Raw genomic sequence first — 18,957 nt, forward strand, 5'->3', positions numbered from 1 at the left:
GACTCGTCATATTTCTGATGAATTTCAGCGTGAACATTGGCTTAGTACAAGCTGAGATCTTGGGGAGCCTGGTGTTGCGGGATCACAGAATCACAGAATCACAGAACAGTAGGGGTTGGAAGGGACCTCTGTGGGTCATCTAGTCCAACCCTCCCGCCAAAGCAGGGTCACCTACAGCAGGCTGTAGAGGACCCAGGGCAGACATGCCAAGGCTGCTCTCCCTCGTGGGTGAGTGACCCCCGTCCGGCCCCTACCCACCCTCCCGGGACCACCGCAGCCTGAAGCCCCCGCTCCTGCCCCACATCTCCCACAGGGCCGCCCCACTGGGCCCACCGGCCATGGCAGCTCTCGGCTCCGCCGGCCCAGGGGCAGCTGGAGGCCCTGCGAGGGGACACAGGGGCAGAGGCGGGGGCTGCCGGGGCCAGGAGAGGAGGGGGCCCAGCTGAGGGCGGAGGAGGGAAGGGAGGGAGGGAGGAATGTCCCCTTGGAGGGGCGTAGGCCCTGGTGCGGTGGAGGGGGCAGCTGGCAAGGGTGGGCAGCGGAGTCTGTGCCATTGCGGCTGCCTCCAGAGGCACCACGCAAGTGGGGCTGGGGCTTTTGTGGGGAAAAACACCCAAAAAAACCCCAAACAAAACCAAAAACCAAAACACCTCCCCCCAGTCCAAACCAAACTCACCAAAAAACCCCCAAATTTTTTTCTTATTTTTCTTTTGTCTTTCTTTTTCCTTTCTTATTTTTCTTCTTTTATTTTTTTGTTTTTTTCTCTTCTTTTTCATCATTCTGTCTTCTTTTCTTCTTCATTTCTTTTTTCTGCTTTCTCTTCTTCTCTTTTTCTTTGTCCTTTTTTTTCCTTCTTTTTCCCCCCTTTTGCCCCAGAGCTCCCGGTTCCCCCGGCGCCCTGCAAAGATGGTTGATGGAGCGAGACCTCAGGCTGGCTTGTCCTGGCACCCTGCTCAGCACCAGCAGACGGGAGCAGGCCACCCCGCCAGCCGCTCCTTTGTTTCCACCCAGCACTTGTCCCCGTTCAGGAGAGTTAAGCCCAGCCTGCTCAGAGTAAGTCAGATGTTTCCAGCCCTCAAGGCTGCGCTTATAATCTGTTGAAAATATCAGGAGCCAAAGTAAAGGAATCCCATGTTTATTGAAAATAAAGGACCGCACAAAGTGAACGCCTACATTAGTACTAAAAGCAGCTGAATTAATCACCTTGTTATCAGGAGGCTCAGTGCTCTCCGTCTGACCTTTGATTTCTCAATGACTTCTTTATTTTTTGGTGTTGTGTTTGAATGGACGAGACCTACCCTAAACCTCACCGTCGAGGAATTCGAACATCCGAGGGCAAGAAATGTTCGTTTCTCACCGGCCTCCTTCTGCGTGTGGTGCCCGATGTCACAGGGGCCAACATCCAGCCTGCTTCCGTCCCCGGGTCGTCAGCCAGCGCCCAGAGCCGTCACTGCAGGTGCCCGTTGGCGACGCGGAGCAGCTTGGAAGAGCCCGGTCGCGTTTCTTCACCCGCGTTTGGTCGGCTCGTCAGCGAACCGAGGACTTTCAGGGTTATTTAATCGCCTCCTGCATTTCTTAGGGGCATTTTGGAGGCAGTGTCCAAAGGAGGGCCTGGAGGAGAACTCGCCAGGCCTGGCCACTGAGTCACCAGTTGCTGTACTGGGGTGGGGAGGCGAGCCAGAGCCCGCAGCTGCCACGGACACCCAGCTGAGCCTTGGTACTGGTTTCCAGTCCCAGTTACCAGTTTCAGGAGAAGTGAAAGGAGAAAACCGCCCGCCCACCCACCCGGCGGGAATCTCTCCCTGCTTAGTGCGGTGTTAATTAAGCAGCTCGAACGCCGCTGGTCAGGTTTAAAAGCTCCGACGCTGTTTCTCGTCGGCGAACAGACGCGTTCGTGTCCGGGTGGGTCCGGGCGGCGGCTGGGCCGAGGCCTGCTCCTCCCCGCGGGGCCCGCAGACCCGCGCTCCGCCGCGGACGCTCCAAGCTGGGCCGGGGGGCGGCTGAACCCGGCCGCGAGGACGTGACTCCGGTTCGGGGGTGGGAGGCTGCGGAGGGCGGCGGGGGGCGAGATCCGTGTGTGTGTCCCCCCCCCCCCCCCCCCCTTAGGCCTGCCCTGACCGGTAACCGCGGCGCAGGCCTCGGGCGCCGCTGTGGGCAGGGGGCGCGCGCGCGGGGGGGGAGGCCCCGCCCCCGCCGGGTGGGAGGGCGGGCCGAGGCACGCGCTGCCGGGGGAGGTGCTGAGTCACGCCGAGCCAGCAGAAGGGCGGGGAGGGGGGGGTGGCCCCGCCCCTCCCGCGCGGCGCGTCTCGTGGAGGGGGGCGGGACGGCGCTGGGGCGCTATAAAACGGCGGGCGGGGGGCAACGGGTGGTTAGAGCGCGTCGGCGAGGCGGAGCGGAGCGGGTTCCTGCGTCAACAGTGCTTGGACGGAACCGGGCCCGCCGCCCCCACCACCGCCAGCTAACCCCCCCCTACTGCCGCCGCACCCACCGACTCAGCCCCGTAAGGCAGCGCCATGGCAGCCCCCCCTTCCCAGGTGCGCCAGAACTACCACCAGGACTGCGAAGCCGCCATCAACCGCCAGATCAACCTGGAGCTCTACGCCTCCTACGTGTACCTCAGCATGGTGAGCGGGCGGGGGGGGGATCTGCTCATGGGCCCGTCCCGTGTGGGGGTAACGGGAGGCCGGCGGGGCTGGGGGGGCAGGCGGGCCCACCCTCTGCGGCCTTTTCCCTCAGAGTGCTCTGGGCTGAGGGAAAGGTGGGCCTACCCGCTAAGGCGTTTCCCCTCAGAGGGGTCTGGGCCCTGCCGGGCTGAGGGAAGCGGAGTGCTGGGGGGGGGGGAGGGCAGGCGCGCCCACCCGCTGCGGCCTCTCTCTTCAAGAGGGCTCCGGGCCCTGCCGGGCTGAGGGAAAGGCGGGCCTACCCCCTGTGGCCTTTCCCCTCAGAGGGATCCAGGCCCTGCCGGGCTGCGGGAAGGAGGAGTGCTGGAGGGGGGCAGGCGGGCCCACCCGCTGCGGCCTTTCCCCTCAGAGAGGTCCGGGCCCTGCCGGGCTGAGGGAGGGGGTTTCGCCCCTTCTGCGTGAGGCCCTGCGTGGGGGAGGGAGAGGGAAGGGGCGAGAGATGAAGGCTTGCGGGGAGGGGGCGCGGTGGGGGGTGCCGGGCGGTGCCTGCGGGCGCAGCCGCGCTCCTCCTCCTCCTCCCCCCGCCGCCTCCGGGCTGTTCTCGGCCCCCCGGGGGTGGGGAGGCCGCTCGGTGCCCGTAGGTGAGGCCTTTATCTCGGCGGTAACCGCTCTCCGGCCGTTGCCCTTGGCGGGCTGGTTATCAGCGTAGCTCAGCGGCTCCCAGGCGGCTGTGCCCTTGGGGCTGGGCAGGATGGCAGGAGTTGACTAACGAAGCGATTGGCAGCTTTCCCACGGGCGTGCTTGTCTGAGGCGAGGTTTTTCGTCCATAGGGTGGGTTGTTTTTTTGAGTGAATTGGTAAGAATCCGTGGTTCCCTTGGTGCTGTGCTTACACGTCTCACTTGGCATTGAGACTCCCATTTTAGCTATAGCTGAGATGAGTAACTTTGGTCCAAACAGCGGCTTTGACCTCTGTGCAGCAATCTCGGCGCTTTAGATGTGCGGGTAACTCTAGACTTTCTAGTGGCACTGTAGTATGTTGTGCCCTGTAGGTGTAAAACTTCACAGCTTGCTGCTGTGTTACTACGAAGGTTTGAACCTCAGCTACAAGCTAATTGTAATTGTGTTGGTGGGTGGCAGTGGGACACAAGCAGCAGTGTCTTGCCTTGAACCTCCAAGCTGCGGGTTTAAGAGCAGAGAGTTCTGTAGTAGTTTGTGTGGTAAATAACTGGCAGTTGATACAAAGCTTGCCATTGAATCCTGACTAATGGCTCTGCCCAAAGAACAAACAAGCTGTATGATGGCTTCTAATGGCTGTTGCAGTTTTTTGGGCTTTCAGAAAAGATGATCTTGTATTTGCTGTTAAATACATATTTTAGTTCAGTTTATCTCTTGTCCTTTAAATGTGATCCTGACTTTCTTCCCAAAAGTAGAAAGTGTACTTAGCCTAATCCCTGATAAGCCTACTGAAGCGTGGGACCTTTATTGCACAAGTACCTTAAAGTTCTTGGCTGTGCTTAACTGCTGTTGCAGGTCAGAACCTTGATTTGTGATCGCTGTAAACAAACTCAGGCAAACAAAGGGAGCAGGGAAGACTTCCTCCTTGAAAAAGGTTTAAGTCTGCTGTGCTTAAGGCATTTGAGTAGTGCTCAGAAGAACAGTTATCTTTGGGGTGTGGGTTTTTTTGTATCTTCAGAACTGAACCGTAAATACCATTTATTTGTCCCTTGTGTTCATGGTAGGGATACAGGTTAAAAACTAATCCTAGTCAGGAAAATCTAACTTGCTTCTAAGGGAAGAGTTTTGCTGCGCTGCCTTGCTGTTGTCAGTGCTGCTGCTAGCCTTAGCTTGGACTCCAGCTGTCCTGAAGTAGGGCTGATAGGAGACACATCTGAAGTCACAGCACGGACTTGGCTTTGTGTGGCTGCTGAAGTGAGGCTTGGGTTTTTGAGCATGTGAGTTCTTGTTTTTCAGTCCTACTATTTTGACCGGGATGATGTGGCTCTGAAGAACTTTGCCAAGTACTTCCGGCATCAGTCCCACGAAGAACGTGAGCATGCGGAGAAACTGATGAAACTGCAGAATCAGAGGGGCGGACGCATCTTCTTGCAGGACATCAAGGTGAGGAGTGGAGCTATGGGTTGTACTGCCTAGCACAGAGCTAGACTTGTGGTCTGTCTCCGGCCTGGAAGGGGAGGAGTTTCCCTGTGGTCCTCTCCCAGAAGGAGCAGCAGCTGACAGTAGATAAGCATACAGCATTGCTGTGATCGGTGTGGCACTCAGCCTGAAATCTAGAGATGCATAGTAATTTGATAATTGGTGCTGAATGACTAATAAAAAGTACTTCCTATCTAAGAAGAGTATGTCTAGCCCTTGGTGGCTTACTTTGGGGTGAGGGTAACTACAGTCCAACTGGTTCATCTACCCTAAAGTTAATGGCAAGTGTTCTCTACACTGTATAAGAACTTTTAACTTGCTTGCCATGGGAATAGGAAATCTCAGAGTTTCCAGTTGCATGTTGTGGCTCACTGCAAGATTTCACAGCATTGCTTACTGTCTGCTGTTCTGAGTAATCTAGTCAAAGTGACTTCAAGAAGACAATGTCATAGGGCCAGTTTTAATGCAAGGCAACTTTTCATGGGGAAATCAGCAAAGTGGTGGGTGCTTGAGAATTCCCCTGCTGACTAGTAAGTCTGAGTACTTGTAGCCACCAGTGTCTATATTCAGCAGTTCTGAGCTGAAGACTGGACTTGCCTGTACTGGTGTCTGAACTGCGTCATTTCTGAGATTGTGCCCGTTGCCTGCTTATGCAGGCAAATGTTTAAGTCATTAGGTTATAATGGAAGGGGGAAGATGGTGGCTCTGTCTTGCTGACAAGAGCTCAGAGAACACAACATGAGGGGAACCTGGGGAATGGGGACAGGTCTGGGTCTTGGAGCATGCATACAGTTCTGTTCAGTGTGTGCTCTGTGTGCACCGAGCTTTTGAAGATGCCTAAATGCCTCAACTTGGTCTAAAGAGGCTTTGAGAGTGATCTAAAAGACTTTGCTCCCTGATAGTCTGGAGGTACTTACAGAAAATATGGTTGTGTGCTTTCCCCTGCTAGAAGCCTGACCGTGATGACTGGGAGAATGGACTGACTGCAATGGAGTGTGCTCTGCACCTGGAGAAGAATGTGAACCAGTCACTGTTAGAGCTGCACAAGTTGGCAACTGAAAAGAATGACCCACACGTAAGTGGCTGCTGAAGCTGAGAGTGTAGCTGTGCAATGAGGGGGCCTGTGTGTGTCTAATTGTGTGGGTTTGGGGGTGAGTTAAGTGTCGGTGCCATTCCTAAAGGTGGAAAAAAGGGTGAGAACTGATGGTGCAGCCTTTCCAAAGCGAAGGGTGCGGGTGTCAGCCTGTACCTTAGCAGCTTGGCAGGGTTATTGCCATCTCTTTCCAGGAGGAGCAGTTGCAGTGTGGTAGGGTGGCTGAGGCCTGCCTTACAGAAGGGTGGGCGCATTGCTCTGTTCAAACCCATCTGTTGCTGTCACGTGAAATCTTGAAAAGGAGAAATGTATTAAGCTCTATGGAGAGGGTTTGTTTCCGTGGGGGAAGAGCTCCAGCCTCAAACCAATGGATGCCTGGAAGGCTTTTGGCCTAAAATTTTGCAGTTGCTTCTTCTGAATGTTAAAAGCCCTGACTGACCCTTCGGAATACTGTGCTTGAAAACACAGGCCTCTTCACAGATGGAGGTTACTGGCAAGGCTGGATTGAGACTTCTTAGTACCAGAAAGAGATCAGCAGGTGTCTGAATCAAAGTACTCTTGGAAGTGTCTTGCATAAATTAGAGGGACTTTTTTTAAGAAAAATCAACACAGCTGGACCGTTCTATAGGTGTAAATCCTCATGGTCATGAATCAGTGCTGTGCAGTGGGGGCTTCTGAATCTCTTCAGAGCCTTTCCTGTTGCTTCCTGTAGTGAGGAAGAGGGGAGGCTTCCTGAGCTGGCAGGGTACTGCAGGGTTCTGGGGCAAGTGTGCCTGATGAGCCTGCCTCACCATGGTCTTGCTCTGACATTGCTGACACAAAACTAAAGACTTCTTCCTCTTGGGTATCTTCAGCAGCTTTAAAGTTGTCATTCTCTGTATCCTCTCCTTTCCCTAGAGAGGATTGGTAGGATTTCAGATGCTGCTTCAGCAGGATAAGCTGTGTTCGGGCCTGAATTTAAACTCTTCTGTCTCCCTTTCAGTTGTGTGACTTCATTGAGACTCACTACCTGGATGAGCAGGTGAAATCCATCAAAGAGCTGGGTGACCATGTGACCAACCTGCGGAAGATGGGGGCACCAAAATACGGCATGGCAGAGTACCTCTTTGACAAGCACACTCTCGGGGACAGTGACAATGAGAGCTGAAGTCTTGCCAAAAAGCCACCCTGTGGGTTTCAGTGGGACTCCTACTTTACTGTCCAGCCATGCATGCATCTTCAGCTATCTAGATAAACAGTTCTCATACTCTGTACCAAATATCACCCCTCTCTTCTCTTGTGTTTTGTGTATTGCCCTCCATCCAATAAAGTGACTTGGTTCAAGTTGGCTTTTTCTGTTTCTCTTGGGAGCGAGAGGCCTGTGCTTGCAGGATTGTGCTCCGTGGTCTCTGTGACAGCCATCTTAACTTGAGCATGGATGAAGGAATGTACTGGAAGGATCAGGTTTTACTTGAGTAGGTTTTTTCTAATGCAGTGGGATCTACTGCAGGAATTTATCAGTGATGAAAGTGTTTTAAGTGTCTTTGCCACCAAAGCTGTTTCTGTAGTGAATGTGCAGGGAAAGGAAGGCCTTAATATCTGGGCTTCCTGAATTGGTCCTTGTGGCTTTAGATGGGGCTGCTGAAGGGGGAGAGGAGGCTAGCGCCTCGCTAGGCATCATGCCTATCAGATGAATGGAGCTACACTTGTATGGAGAAAATACCCTGTGAGTCAAGACTCTGGAGGTGTGGACTGTAATGGGGCTGGACTGAAACAGCAGTGCTGCAGGAACTGCCTCAGTGACACTGTGTCGGGAGCTGGGGGGGAGGGGTGTGGTGACACCTGCCTGGGTCTAGCAGTTGTACTTGGAAGGCAGAGGGGGTGGGAAGCTGTTGTGAAGGCATTGGAAGGGATGTGGGAGGTAAATCAGTCACGTGTGCCCTGTGATATGGGAGATTGGCAGCTGTTTCTGAAGATTTAGGAGAACTTTTGTGGTTTTTCTAAATTCTATTGTTGCATGGAAACTAAAATGAGGAAATGAAATGGATGGTCTGGGACTTCAGCCTTGCTTTTATTTTCTTAGGGAAGACAGCAAAAACTCATAGGTGTATGTCTCTGCTACCATCCAGATGACTTTGTCTCTGAGCACTGTGAAATCAGTGGCACGTGTGGTGTGGAGCCTCAGAAGGAAGCAGGGTGCTGGGCAAATGCTGTTGACTGCAGCCACACTGTTCTAGTGGAAACTTGCCCTGCTGTTATCCCATGACTTTTCCAGTACTGGGAACCACCAGCTGGAGGTGACTTCAGGAAGCCCTATGGATCTGCGTCACAAATGATGTGACTTGCTTTGGCCCCATGCTTCCCCTGGAGTATTGTCAGTAGTGCATGAGACTTGTGATGGGTCTTGTGACAAATGTTGATGTAAAGCTCAAGTTCTGATTCTTGCTGGGATGAGGAGGGGGGAGGTATCCTTATTGACTATATTTACCCTGCTTCGGCGGGGGGGTTGGACTAGATGACCCACAGAGGTCCCTTCCAACCCCTACTATTCTGTGATTCTGTGATTCTCTTCTGGTTTGGGCTACACCTGCGCTCCAGGTTCTTCAGGCTGGTGCCTGCCAGGCTGTTGCCCTGCTGTTAGGTAGCTGCAATGCTTAATGCTCCAAGTCTTGGCCTTTTGCCACACGAGAAGTGGGGGGTTTGTCTGCTTTGTTTTGGTTGCAACACTGAATTTGTGCCTGCTGCTGTGCCTGAGGCCAGTAGCAGCGTCTCATTAGTGCTGGGCTCTAGCTGCACTTTCCAGCAGTAGGTGGCTTGGCTGCGCTGCCCTTCTGTTCGGGTGAGCGCCAGTGTAGCCAGGTGTAGAGATGCTGCGGTATCGCTAAGATGGCAGGTATCTCAACAGAACTGTGCGGCTCTGGGTCTCCTCTAGCTGTACTGATCTATCTGCTCTTCACACGTGCTTTCGCTGGTCTCCATGATCACTTCCATCAGCCCCACGTAGTCGCCTTCAGCTAGGGAGATGCCAGAGTCATTGGGGGATGGAGACTCTGCTCGTCTTGGCTCTTTTGTAGGAGGAGTATTGGTGCTTCCGTTTCCAGTATCTCTTGTGGTCCTGGAAACCTCTGCTGGGTGCTGGTCTGGAGTGCTGGCTGTGTCTTCTAGGCTTAGGCTGCGAGCATCAGGGCCCACGTTCCCTGTGTGGGATCTCTCCAGGGCTGGAGATGTTACGGGAGTGAATGAGAAGCAGAGGGAGGCGCTGCCTCCGGGGGTTTTGTTACTGGGGGTGTGGAAGGCACTCGAATGCTCGGAATTGGGGGTGGCTGATGCTGTGTTCTCCAGGGATAGCCAGGGTGGGTGGGAAGCTTTCAAGCTCCTCAGACTCTTGAAGGTACCCTGCTTCTCATGGTCTGGGGACTCGGCCAAGAAGGGGAATTTAGGGCTGTCCGATGCTGTGGACTGAGCTCCTGGACTTCCTGTGGTGGCAGCTTCTCTGCTTTTACTGTTAGAGTTGCTCTTCTCTTCTTCGTTTGTTAAAACCAGCGAGTCGGGACGTTTGCTTCGATCTGTTGGCCAAATAAATGTTTCCTTTGCACCTGAGCCAAGGGAGCTCTGGCTCTTGTACGTATCGCTGGCTCTGGAAGGCGAGGAGTTGACAATGACATCCTTAAGAGAAGTTGAGCATGCGGCGATGCTGGAGAGCGCAGGAGGCTTCTTGCGGCCTTGGCGTCTAGAAGGGAAGATCATGGGGATAGAGCTGATCGGTGTCTGGGGAGCGCTGTAGAAACCAGGTCTCTCATAAAATGGGGTTGACATGAAGGCATCAAACTCCCTTAGTTTCCCATCTTCACTGTCCCACTGCTCCTGTGAGCTGGAGTCTCCCCTTGGCTGACTGATGCTGCATGGACTTCCAGGCTTGCCCATGTCTTGGTATGTGTAGTGGGAGAAAGGGGATGTGGGGTCTCCTCGCCTGCGCAGCAGGTTCGTCCGGGAAGAGGACCTGGAGAAGCTTGGTGACTGGACACCGAGGAGGCGGCCCAGGTGTCCCAGTAACGGTGTGGAGTGGTTTGCCTCCTCGTTCTCTTTAATCTGCTCCAGGGGCTGGAACTCCATCTCTTCTTTCTGCATGCTGGGGAAAGGCAAAACGGGCTGTTAGACAGCCACAAAAGGAGGTGGTTTCTGGTGGAGAGGCCGGCAGCACAGACAGTGCTGCTGCCAGTGGCAAGCCTCTCCCTGTATTACCATTAGATAGGTGTTAGGGCCTCCACTATGGGGATGCTTGTAGTAGAGGGAGGGGGGCAAGAGGTCAGAGGTGTAATTTTCTGTGGAGGATATTGGTTACCATCTTTAAATAAGCCTAAAAGTATCTTGGAGCAAGATTTCACAGGCTATGGAGAAGGATATTACTGCTCGCTCTTACTTCTCAAGTATAATATCCTGCACAAGACCTGATCCAAGGTGTAAATGTGGACTGTTCTGATACCCTGTGGTTGCGCTCACCTGATATCAAAAGTTGAGCCGAGGAACGACGGGCGCTTGTACTCAGCAGTGGCTGCAGTGTAGGGTGGCTGGGGATCAGGCTCGTTCCAGTATAGGTCCTTCTCCAGAATGGGTAAATCCTGATGCATCTCATCCACTGCCATGAGGGAGACCTGCGGGGGACAGCCGAAACGTCACACGGGGCGAGCGGCGTTACGTGTGCCTGTTATCGGTGGACAAAGGAACGCGGGGCAGGAGAGAGCAACGCAGCCCGGAAGCGAGGCAAGCGGCTGGGTTTGCTTTGCGGTTTCCTGTCGCTTGGGTTTTTCACACGGCGAGATTTGCTTAATTGGAAGGAAAGCGATGCCAAAGGAGACAGGAAAGCAATGTTCTTGCTAGGACAGAAGGGCTCAGTGTTAGGAAGGGCTGAAAGTGGAGAGTTATTGCGTGGAAGGAAGCAGAGGAGGCAGTTTTAGATACAGACACAGGGTGGAAAAAGCTAGGGAAAAGCAGGAATGATGTGTCATCGAAAGGTAGCAAGGGCGTGAAACAAACTGTCTGGATCTACCCTGTGTGCATGGGCTAAAGCTGCAGTCGGTCTCTGCACAAAGATACGCCTGAAGCCCTGTCTTCCCTGGTGTGGGGGGTCTTCCCAGCGTAGGCATTGCACCGCATGCTTCTTGGAGCCTGGGATGTCTCCTTGGCTGGTGAGGGGGAGCGCGGAGCTGGCCCCCTTCACCCTCATGTTTGTTGGAAGGCCTTATGCTCTCCTAGCCATCTCCCTCTGGAGATCCTAGGCTCCTTCCGAACACGCAGCCACCAAAACCTCAGGAAAGCACAAGGGAAACAGGGGCTGCTTCTCCCCGTTGCAGGCAGGGCAGGTGGGCGGCAGCGGGGTTGCAGGAGAGCTTCGTGACTGCACTGAGAGGGCTTGCTAAACCTCCGGGTGCAGTCCTGCCTCAAGGTTCCTCTGTGGGTCAGGCTCATCGGGAGGATCTCACCTTCACAGAATCACCGAATCACAGAATGCTTGGGGCTGGAAGGGACCTCTGTGGGTCACCCAGCCCAACCCCCTGCTGAAGCAGGGTCACCCAGAGCAGGCTGCACGGGACTGTGTCCAGGTGGGGCTTGAATATCTCCAGAGAAGGAGACTCCACAGCCCCTCTGGGCAGCCTGGGCCAGGGGTATGTTGCCCTCAGAGTGGAGAAGTTCTTCCTCGTGTTCAGCTGGAGCTTCCTCTGCTTCAGTTTGTGCCCATTGCCCCTTGTCCTGTTGCTGGGCACCACTGAAGAGTCTGGCTCTGTCCTCCTGACCCCCACCCTGCAGATATTTAGAGGCATTTCGAAGGTCCCCTCTCAGCCTTCTCTTCTCCAGGCTGAACAAGCCCAGCTCCCTCAGCCTTTCCTCCTAGGAGAGATGCTCCAGTCCCCTCCTCATCCTCGTAGCCCTCTGCTGGACTCTCCAGTAGCTCCTCAGTAGCTCGCCTTACCTGCAGGTTCCTGTCGATGAGCCAGTTGGTTTCAAAGTCATCGTCATCCTCCCCAAAAGGGTTGATGAGTTGCTCGGCCACCTGCGTGTGGAGAGCACACAGCAAGGGTCATCGTGGTCATACGTGTCCCCTTCCCTGCAGGGAGAAGGCCTGTGGGGCAGAGTCAAGTGTGATCTCCCCTGAACTTGGAGCAATGCTGTTCCTCCCACAAAGGAGTGGGTTAAAAGTGAGTGCCTGGGAGTCACTGCTACACACGGATAACTGCCCTGCGCTCGCATAGCCCTCCTGCAGCTGCAGACCACCACTGACGGTGAAGCGTAGCCCACTGCCTCTCTTTTTCCCCAAACTAGTCAGGACCAAAGCTTGGGAAGGGTGGAGCTGATCTCCAGGGTGAGATGCTCAGAAGCTCAGCAGGTCTTGGCGATGCCCTCAGTCCCTGCTGGTTCCCCTTTTGTCTGCCAGCACCCGGCATGTTGCCCGTAGGCCAAAGAACACAGCGGGGTTCCTGGTGAGCACACACAGGGAAAACCCTTGGCTGGGTCAGATTCCAGCTCCAGACGTGTTTTCTTGGACTTACCTTTAACCAGCCAGCGTAGAAGAAGAACTGCAGGAATGTAAAGACAGGCACGAAGAGATCTAGTTCATGGCCAGGATAAGCTTTTTCTGGATCCAGGAACTGCCGCCCGATCAGGCAGGCCAGGAAGAAGCTGTAAACAGCCACGGTCACCACCTGGGAAAGATGCCAGAGGACCCATCAGAGGATCTCGAGTTCCCAGCTTGCTTTCCCAGCATCTCTCTTCAGTTCCACCCCCCCCTCCGTCTCCAAACAGCGGTAAGCTGCCGCAGAGCTGCTGCCTCTGTAGCCTTTTGAAAGCCTTGGATTCAGTTGCGACAGACTTCTCTGCTTTTTGCGGGAAGATGCATTTCCCCTGCAGAAAGCTTTGTACATACCCCTTGCCCTTCAGCTGTTACATACGCTGTGGGTCACTCCACGCTGTCCCTGCAATGACACCGGTGTAGGCGTCACAGAAAGATAGCGGCAGAAGAAAGCACGTGACATCCCGGACGGCAAGAGCTTAAACAACTGACACGTGGCTGCGTGGTTGTTCTGCTGCTGAAGTAAGGGGTGCTGGGAGCTCGCTTCATTCTCGTCCTTGCCTTTCCTGGAAACTGTCTCGAGCTCCTTCTGGCTCAGTCCGTGCTGGCAGGCCGCTTCCAAGGCTGGGAGGGGAACCCTGGCCGTGCTGCCAGCTCTGAACTAGCTCCTTCCTTTTTTTATATTTGCCTGCTTGCTTGCCCAGATTTTGGGCTGCAGTGAGCTTTGTGCTTTTCTCTGTAATCACGGGACGGGGAACTTCCCCTTTTCAAATTAAAAGCAGCTGAGGCTCTTGCGTGGTTTCTTGACGCAACAGACAAGAGGGTTCAAAACAAACACCCGGCGTCACAAGACCCTCGAGCTAGCCGTGCAGTTCCTTGCAGTGAACAGCGCAGGGCTGTTTTGTGATGGGCAGGATAGAGAGTGTCTGCAGCATTGTGGATGGGCACCTATAAAAAAAATGGGTTGTGTGCTGCAGAGCAGGCAAAGCCATGCTACGATACTGCTTTTGCTCCCGGGGTGCAGGACACCAGTCTGGGCAGGAACGTAGTTTCCTGACGTGTTGCCCATTAATCTTCAGCTCTGCGTGAATGGAAGCAGTTCCCGTTTCATGGTGGAGTGCCTTGGTGTTATCTGAGCAGCTGTGTCGGGTGAGACAACGGAGTCAGCGCCTGGGTTTAGAATCATAGAATGGTTTGGGTTGGAAGGGACCTTAAAGATCATCTGGTTCCAACCCCCCTGCCATGAGCAGGGACATCTTCCACCAGCCCAGGCTGCTCAGAGCTTCATCCAGCCTGGCCTTGAACACTTCCAGGGAGGGGGCAGCCACAGCTGTGTGCATCAAGAGAGCTGTTAAACAGCTGAGCACACGCACACAGCGCGCTCTCACACACGTGGCACACCTCCGTCAGAGCTGCCCTGCCTGCTGGAGCACGGCTTTGCTGGCGGACGGATCTCAGCTCTGCTGAGGAGGAAGAAACCGCTTCGGGGAGGCGGTGCAGGGAGTGTGTCCACCTGGATCCATGTTCTCCGTGTGCCTGCGTGGCACTCATCGTGGTGAGTTACCCCTGGGCGGTGGGTGATTCTGCAGAGGTGCCTGAGTGAGGGAAATCAGGCTGGGCTGGGCGCGTGCTGCTGAGCTGTGTGTGCGAGCCAACGTGTGTAGGGATGGATGAGGGGTCCGAGTGTGTCTTGCCATCAGCGGGGGTCAGGTGTGGGTGTAAACGGGGGTGCCCCTTGAAGCACGGGGCAGCGGAGCGGTGGGTGTCGGGGATCCCTCCTCACCTGAGTGTAGACCAGGGGGATGCTGATCCAGTCGTACCCGTAGAGTCGCCCGCACTGGCTGCGCAAGGTGTTGAGCTCCTGCAGCGGGGAAAAGGGGACGGCCTGTTAGCGTGACTTGGCGTCTCCTTGCTGGGGACACTGAGCCTCTCCAGCCCCATCGCCCTTCATTGCTCCAGGTCCTTCCCTCCCGCTCGCATCTCCTCTGGAAGGGGGGGCTCAGCCAGGGCTCTTGCTCCCTTGGTGCCCAGCCTTGCCCCACCAGAGCACCAGCAAGGCCTTGTGCTTGCCCTGGAGGAACTCCTTGCTGCCTGGGTGTCTCCATCTGAGCCCGTGATCCCTTTCTAGCTCACTTCGTAGCAGAGTGTTTCTTCTTGCAAAATGAGCAGCCGACACGTTAGGCAAAGAATGTCTCGGGAGCATCTATTTCCCTCTCCTGACTATATGGTGAGTCTCAATAAATAGCCCAGAGGGAGATCTCTCTCTCTGGGCTGATGAATCTCACTCCAGACAACAGGAACAATGTGACTTTCTCTGCACATGAATACCAGGAAGGATGAGCTGCTCTGGACCTTTATTCTCTGCAGCTGGGCAGGGATCCTTGCCAGGCCTTGCCTGTGGAGCATGGCCTGCTTCCCAGGACTATCTTAACAGTTTTAAATAGTGAGGTTTTCTATAGGGAACTTGGTTGTTGTGGATGCTTTTGACCTTTCCTGGTATTTTCCACATATGTGCTTCCTCGTGGCTTTCCTTCTGTATCCTAGAGACCTCCACTGGCCACTGTCGTTGGCTGCTCTCGAGTGTGTGAAGGCTGGAAGAAGGCTGATCGTGGACCCGCTACATGTGTGTCTCCCATTACCACACCTAGATGTGAGTCCATTGTTCATCCCAGTCCCACATTTGAGAAAGCTGTCACATTCCCCTCGCCTTTAATACATGTGACATTGCTACCGTGTCATTAGTCCATGAAAAGCCACTGTCACTAGCTGGAGAGTGGCAGTGGGGGCATTTCCCATCAAAGTTGATGTAATATTCCCAGAGACAGGCTTGGCTCACTGTCCTGTTCCTTGCCTGACCTCTGGAAATCCCTGTAGTTCCACCCAGAGGACTGGGTGAGGACCTCAAGCAGTTGCCTGTTGCCTCAGTCACTCACATTCAGGATGCCTTGGAGCAGCACACTGTCGCGGATCCTCCCCTCGTTCCTTGCCTTCACAGCCAGATTGGAGAACCACACACACGGGATCCAAAACTTGTTGTGGGGGGAATTCAAGCTCTCAAACTTCTTGTGCTCTTCTGGTGTCATGAGGCCTGGGTGGAAAAGAGTGCATGGGAGAAGGGTGGCCATAGAGGGCAGAAAGGAATTGATCTGGTCTGAAATGAAAACATCTGTATCTCAGGTGGTCACCTTAGCTCTCCTTAAAAATCACAGGAAAGACTCAGGCACTTGGCCTTTGGGAGAAGGAGGACAAGTCTTCTTGTTAAAACATTGCATTACAGAAGTGTGAAAGGCAAGCTTGATCTCATTTCACTTTGGATGGCTGCAGCATGTCTGATAAGACCACAGCCAGCAGGGAGATAAAGTACTGCTGAGGGTGCCGTTGCCTGGTGTACTTAGACGTTGGTTGAGAATGGGATAACGTGTGTCCTAGAAGTATCTGCTTCTCCCTCTGGATTGCAGAGGGAACCCAGCTGACTAGGGCAGGTGCAGACACCTCCCTTTGGGCAGACTGGGAGATGTTGTACCTCGAGGAGCATCTGCAGAGGGGACTCAGGGATCCCAGCGGTTAAGGTCGGAGGTCTGAGGCTCCAGTTCCCACCTGCCCAGTGGAAAACTGTTGCCCTGAGGGAGGACTAAACGTGCCACTTGGCAGGGGTCTGCTCGTGCTCCACTATGGATCTGTGCACAGGGTCATTTACTACAGAGAGCTCTTCTCTTCCCCTGCGTGACTTTTGTGCAGGGTGAGCAGCTCCCAGTGAAGTCGCTGCACCAGTTACCCTAATCTGATCAGCCAGGGCTGCCCTGTGACCTGCAGCATATCTGCACTCACAAGCCGGATCTCGACGCTCTCCTTTTGTAGGAAACCCTTCATCCTTTAAACAAGCCTTCCAGCCACTAGCAGGAACAAGCATGCTGTGCAACAGCGAAACAAGCAGTTGATTATCTGGGAAGAGCAGAGCTAGGGCATGAGCAGGTGCTTAGCACCCGCTGCCGCCATCAGCTGAGCGCATTGCAGCGCTATCTCATCTCCAGTCTGGAGGTCATGTGCCCGTTTCCAGGGCTCTTTGCCCCAAAGCCAGCAGCAAGGTGCTGCTGGCTGCTTGGTGCCAGAGCTGTGCAGAAGGCAGTATCGGTACTGACCTGCCCTCACGACGTGCTCCATGCTGGGGAAGCGCTTGTAGACAGCGGTGCTGACTGAGCGCAAGATCAGCACGCTGCACAGGTTGCTGTAGCGCATGAGGGTGCGACGCAGGAGCCGCCCGTACTCGTCCTCCCCATCCACGTTGCAGGAGACCAAGTTCATGATGCGGTCAGGCCACGGAATGCTCTCGTACTGAGCCCACCAGCGGGACACCACCAGAGCCACGTAGAAACCTAGAGGTGAGCTGAGCAAATTAGCCGTCCTAAAGGAGTGGGAGATGTTGTTGCTCACGTGTAGGAAGCCTGGTACTGCTCGTATGGGGGTGGGTGCAGGCATGCCTGCAGGGCAGTTCAGATCTCCGTGCTGAGGTTAGAGTTTCACGGTTTATTTGGTGCTGCTTGGTGCCTGCCCTCTTGGCAGAACCCAGAGCGCTCTCATACATCTGGCCAGCGCGTGCTGTGTGCTGGGGGCATGCCTCACAGCTGCAACGCAGAGTGATGTATTCTGCCTGAGGAGTTTTATAAAGGCAGAGGGAGGGATCTGCTCAGGGAATCTTGCCTGCCTGCAGAGCTATATCAAACCAGGGGGAAGAAATGCTGTCCCTTTCCCCTCCCTGCGTGTCCCCAGTCAGAGCTCCTTACCCAGCACAAAGGACACAGGGATCAGCTCCGCATAGCTGTTGCAGTAGAGCGCCAGCTTCTCAAACATCAGCCTTTGGCTCTCACTCAGGATCAGCCTAAAAGGAAGAAACAGAGGGATCAGCCTCAAAGAAGAGTCTGTGCCTTGTTGGGCCTGCTGGGATGGGAGTGTGGCAAGGGAAGGCAAGGACGGGTAGTCACGACACTGCCACGCTGTGAGTCTGGGACTGCGAACAGCCGTCGTGAGCCTGGGACATCAGCCCACCTCCCCAAAATACCCTGCTGACCAGTCCAAAGGAGCCAGAAGTGGTCTCTGACAGTGACTGTGCGGTAAGCGATGAAGTCTGGTGTTGGGGACCACCCCTGTTTTTCTCACTCGGGAGAGTGCTGTGTGGTATCGAGGGTTTGTCACAGAGCTTGGCTGTGCACCACAGTTCATATCCTGCAAAATGTCAGTCCAAGCTCTGCCTCTTTCTTCGAGCTGCTTTCCTACCTCCGTGCTGCATCTGTGAAGGAACCAGCTAGGGTTCCTTCCTCACCAAAACCAGACCAGCCCTAGAGTACAGCTGCCTTATCAAAGATCTGTGGTCCCAGAGCTGATGTCTGCTCTCAGAAATGTACCCAAGGTATTGCCTGTTGTGTAATATGGGAAGCTCTCTCCCAAAGCTCCCCACTGTGGGACATCTCCAGTGCTACTTCAGCCTTGGTCTCCACTGATCTACACATTATTCTTGTGTAGGTAATCATCAAATGCAACTCTTCATCCCAGGGGAGAGAAACTGTGTTACTTCCCAGGACAGAAAAAGGAGATTTGCCAGCTGCTAAGCCATACTGGAGCAGTGAGGAAGGACTTTTCCTTCCCTGCTGCCAGCTTCCCTTCACCAGGACCACTGTCCCAATCCTGTGTTGCTCAGTTCTCCTGCTCCAGGATGGGCTGAGAGTGAGGGGCTGTGTTAGCATCGGGGTGTAAGGATGCTTACCTGTAGACAAGACTGATGGTGAAGTAGAGAGAGATGAAAATAAGGAACTCGGAGTAGAGGAGTTTGTAGATACTTCCCTTCCATTGGAGCAGGAGCTGTGAGAAGGTGCCTAGGCGGGCGTCAGCCACGCGGTTGGTGTATGTCACTGTCATCCCGGATCCTAGTGGAGACACTGAAAGAGCCGATGTTGAAGCTGCCAGCAAGCTTGCACAGAGGGAGGAGGCAGGGATTCCGCTAGTGTCCCAGCAAGCAAGGTGGAAGGAAGAGAGAAAGAAACGATGAGTTGAGATCAAAAGACACGTAAGATGAAGTCCGTGAGATAGAGAACCAGGAGGAGATTTATGGTAGGCCATTAATTTGATAAGCTTGCCATCTTCCTCCTGTCTTTGAGCTGCGTGTGAGCTGGTTACAATGATAGAGAACATCCTCTCTGGTGGAGCCCTTGATTTCCAGTGTGTGATTGTCAGCATTCAAGTGCGGCTGGTTGGTCGGAGTGGACAGAGCCCACATGCCACTCCTTCCCACAAAAATTGCTCCAGATTAATTCTCAGGGTCACAAACTCCAAAGTTGCCTGCCCCCCCCCTTTTCTTTTTTTCCAGTATTTGCTTCAAATATGTTGTTTCTGTACATCTGCTTGTTGGGAAGTGTCTTGCTGGAATACTGATCGCAAAAAAGAAAAACCCAAAGGAAAGCAAAACCCCAGAAAGGAGAGATTTCTTGGTACTGATCCAGATGAAGGTAGCCCTGGAGACTGGACAGTTATTGTAGCACTTGCCCAACAAGTA

The 18,957-nt window shown here is 54.3% G+C and overlaps 2 protein-coding genes across 2 annotated transcripts; one reads left to right on the forward strand and one right to left on the reverse strand.

The window, feature by feature from the left end:
• Nucleotides 1-2,358: 2,358 nt before the first annotated feature.
• FTH1 (ferritin heavy chain 1) lies at nucleotides 2,359-7,192 on the forward strand. The gene is made up of 4 exons (XM_075426404.1): nucleotides 2,359-2,624; nucleotides 4,594-4,740; nucleotides 5,726-5,851; nucleotides 6,852-7,192. Exons 1-4 carry the CDS (start codon nucleotides 2,514-2,516, stop codon nucleotides 7,014-7,016), a joined length of 549 nt encoding a protein of 182 aa, XP_075282519.1. The 5' UTR covers nucleotides 2,359-2,513; the 3' UTR covers nucleotides 7,017-7,192.
• A 715-nt stretch (nucleotides 7,193-7,907) lies between these two features.
• LOC104339409 (bestrophin-1) lies at nucleotides 7,908-18,323 on the reverse strand. The gene is made up of 9 exons (XM_009945561.2): nucleotides 18,172-18,323; nucleotides 17,195-17,289; nucleotides 16,553-16,786; nucleotides 15,347-15,501; nucleotides 14,197-14,274; nucleotides 12,394-12,546; nucleotides 11,817-11,897; nucleotides 10,349-10,500; nucleotides 7,908-9,977 (listed from the first exon to the last, which is right to left on the reverse strand). Exons 1-9 carry the CDS (start codon nucleotides 18,321-18,323, stop codon nucleotides 8,777-8,779), a joined length of 2,301 nt encoding a protein of 766 aa, XP_009943863.2. The 3' UTR covers nucleotides 7,908-8,776.
• Nucleotides 18,324-18,957: the final 634 nt, after the last annotated feature.

The sequence above is a fragment of the Opisthocomus hoazin genome, chromosome 7 (genome assembly GCF_030867145.1).
Source record: "Opisthocomus hoazin isolate bOpiHoa1 chromosome 7, bOpiHoa1.hap1, whole genome shotgun sequence".
NCBI lineage: Eukaryota > Metazoa > Chordata > Aves > Opisthocomiformes > Opisthocomidae > Opisthocomus > Opisthocomus hoazin.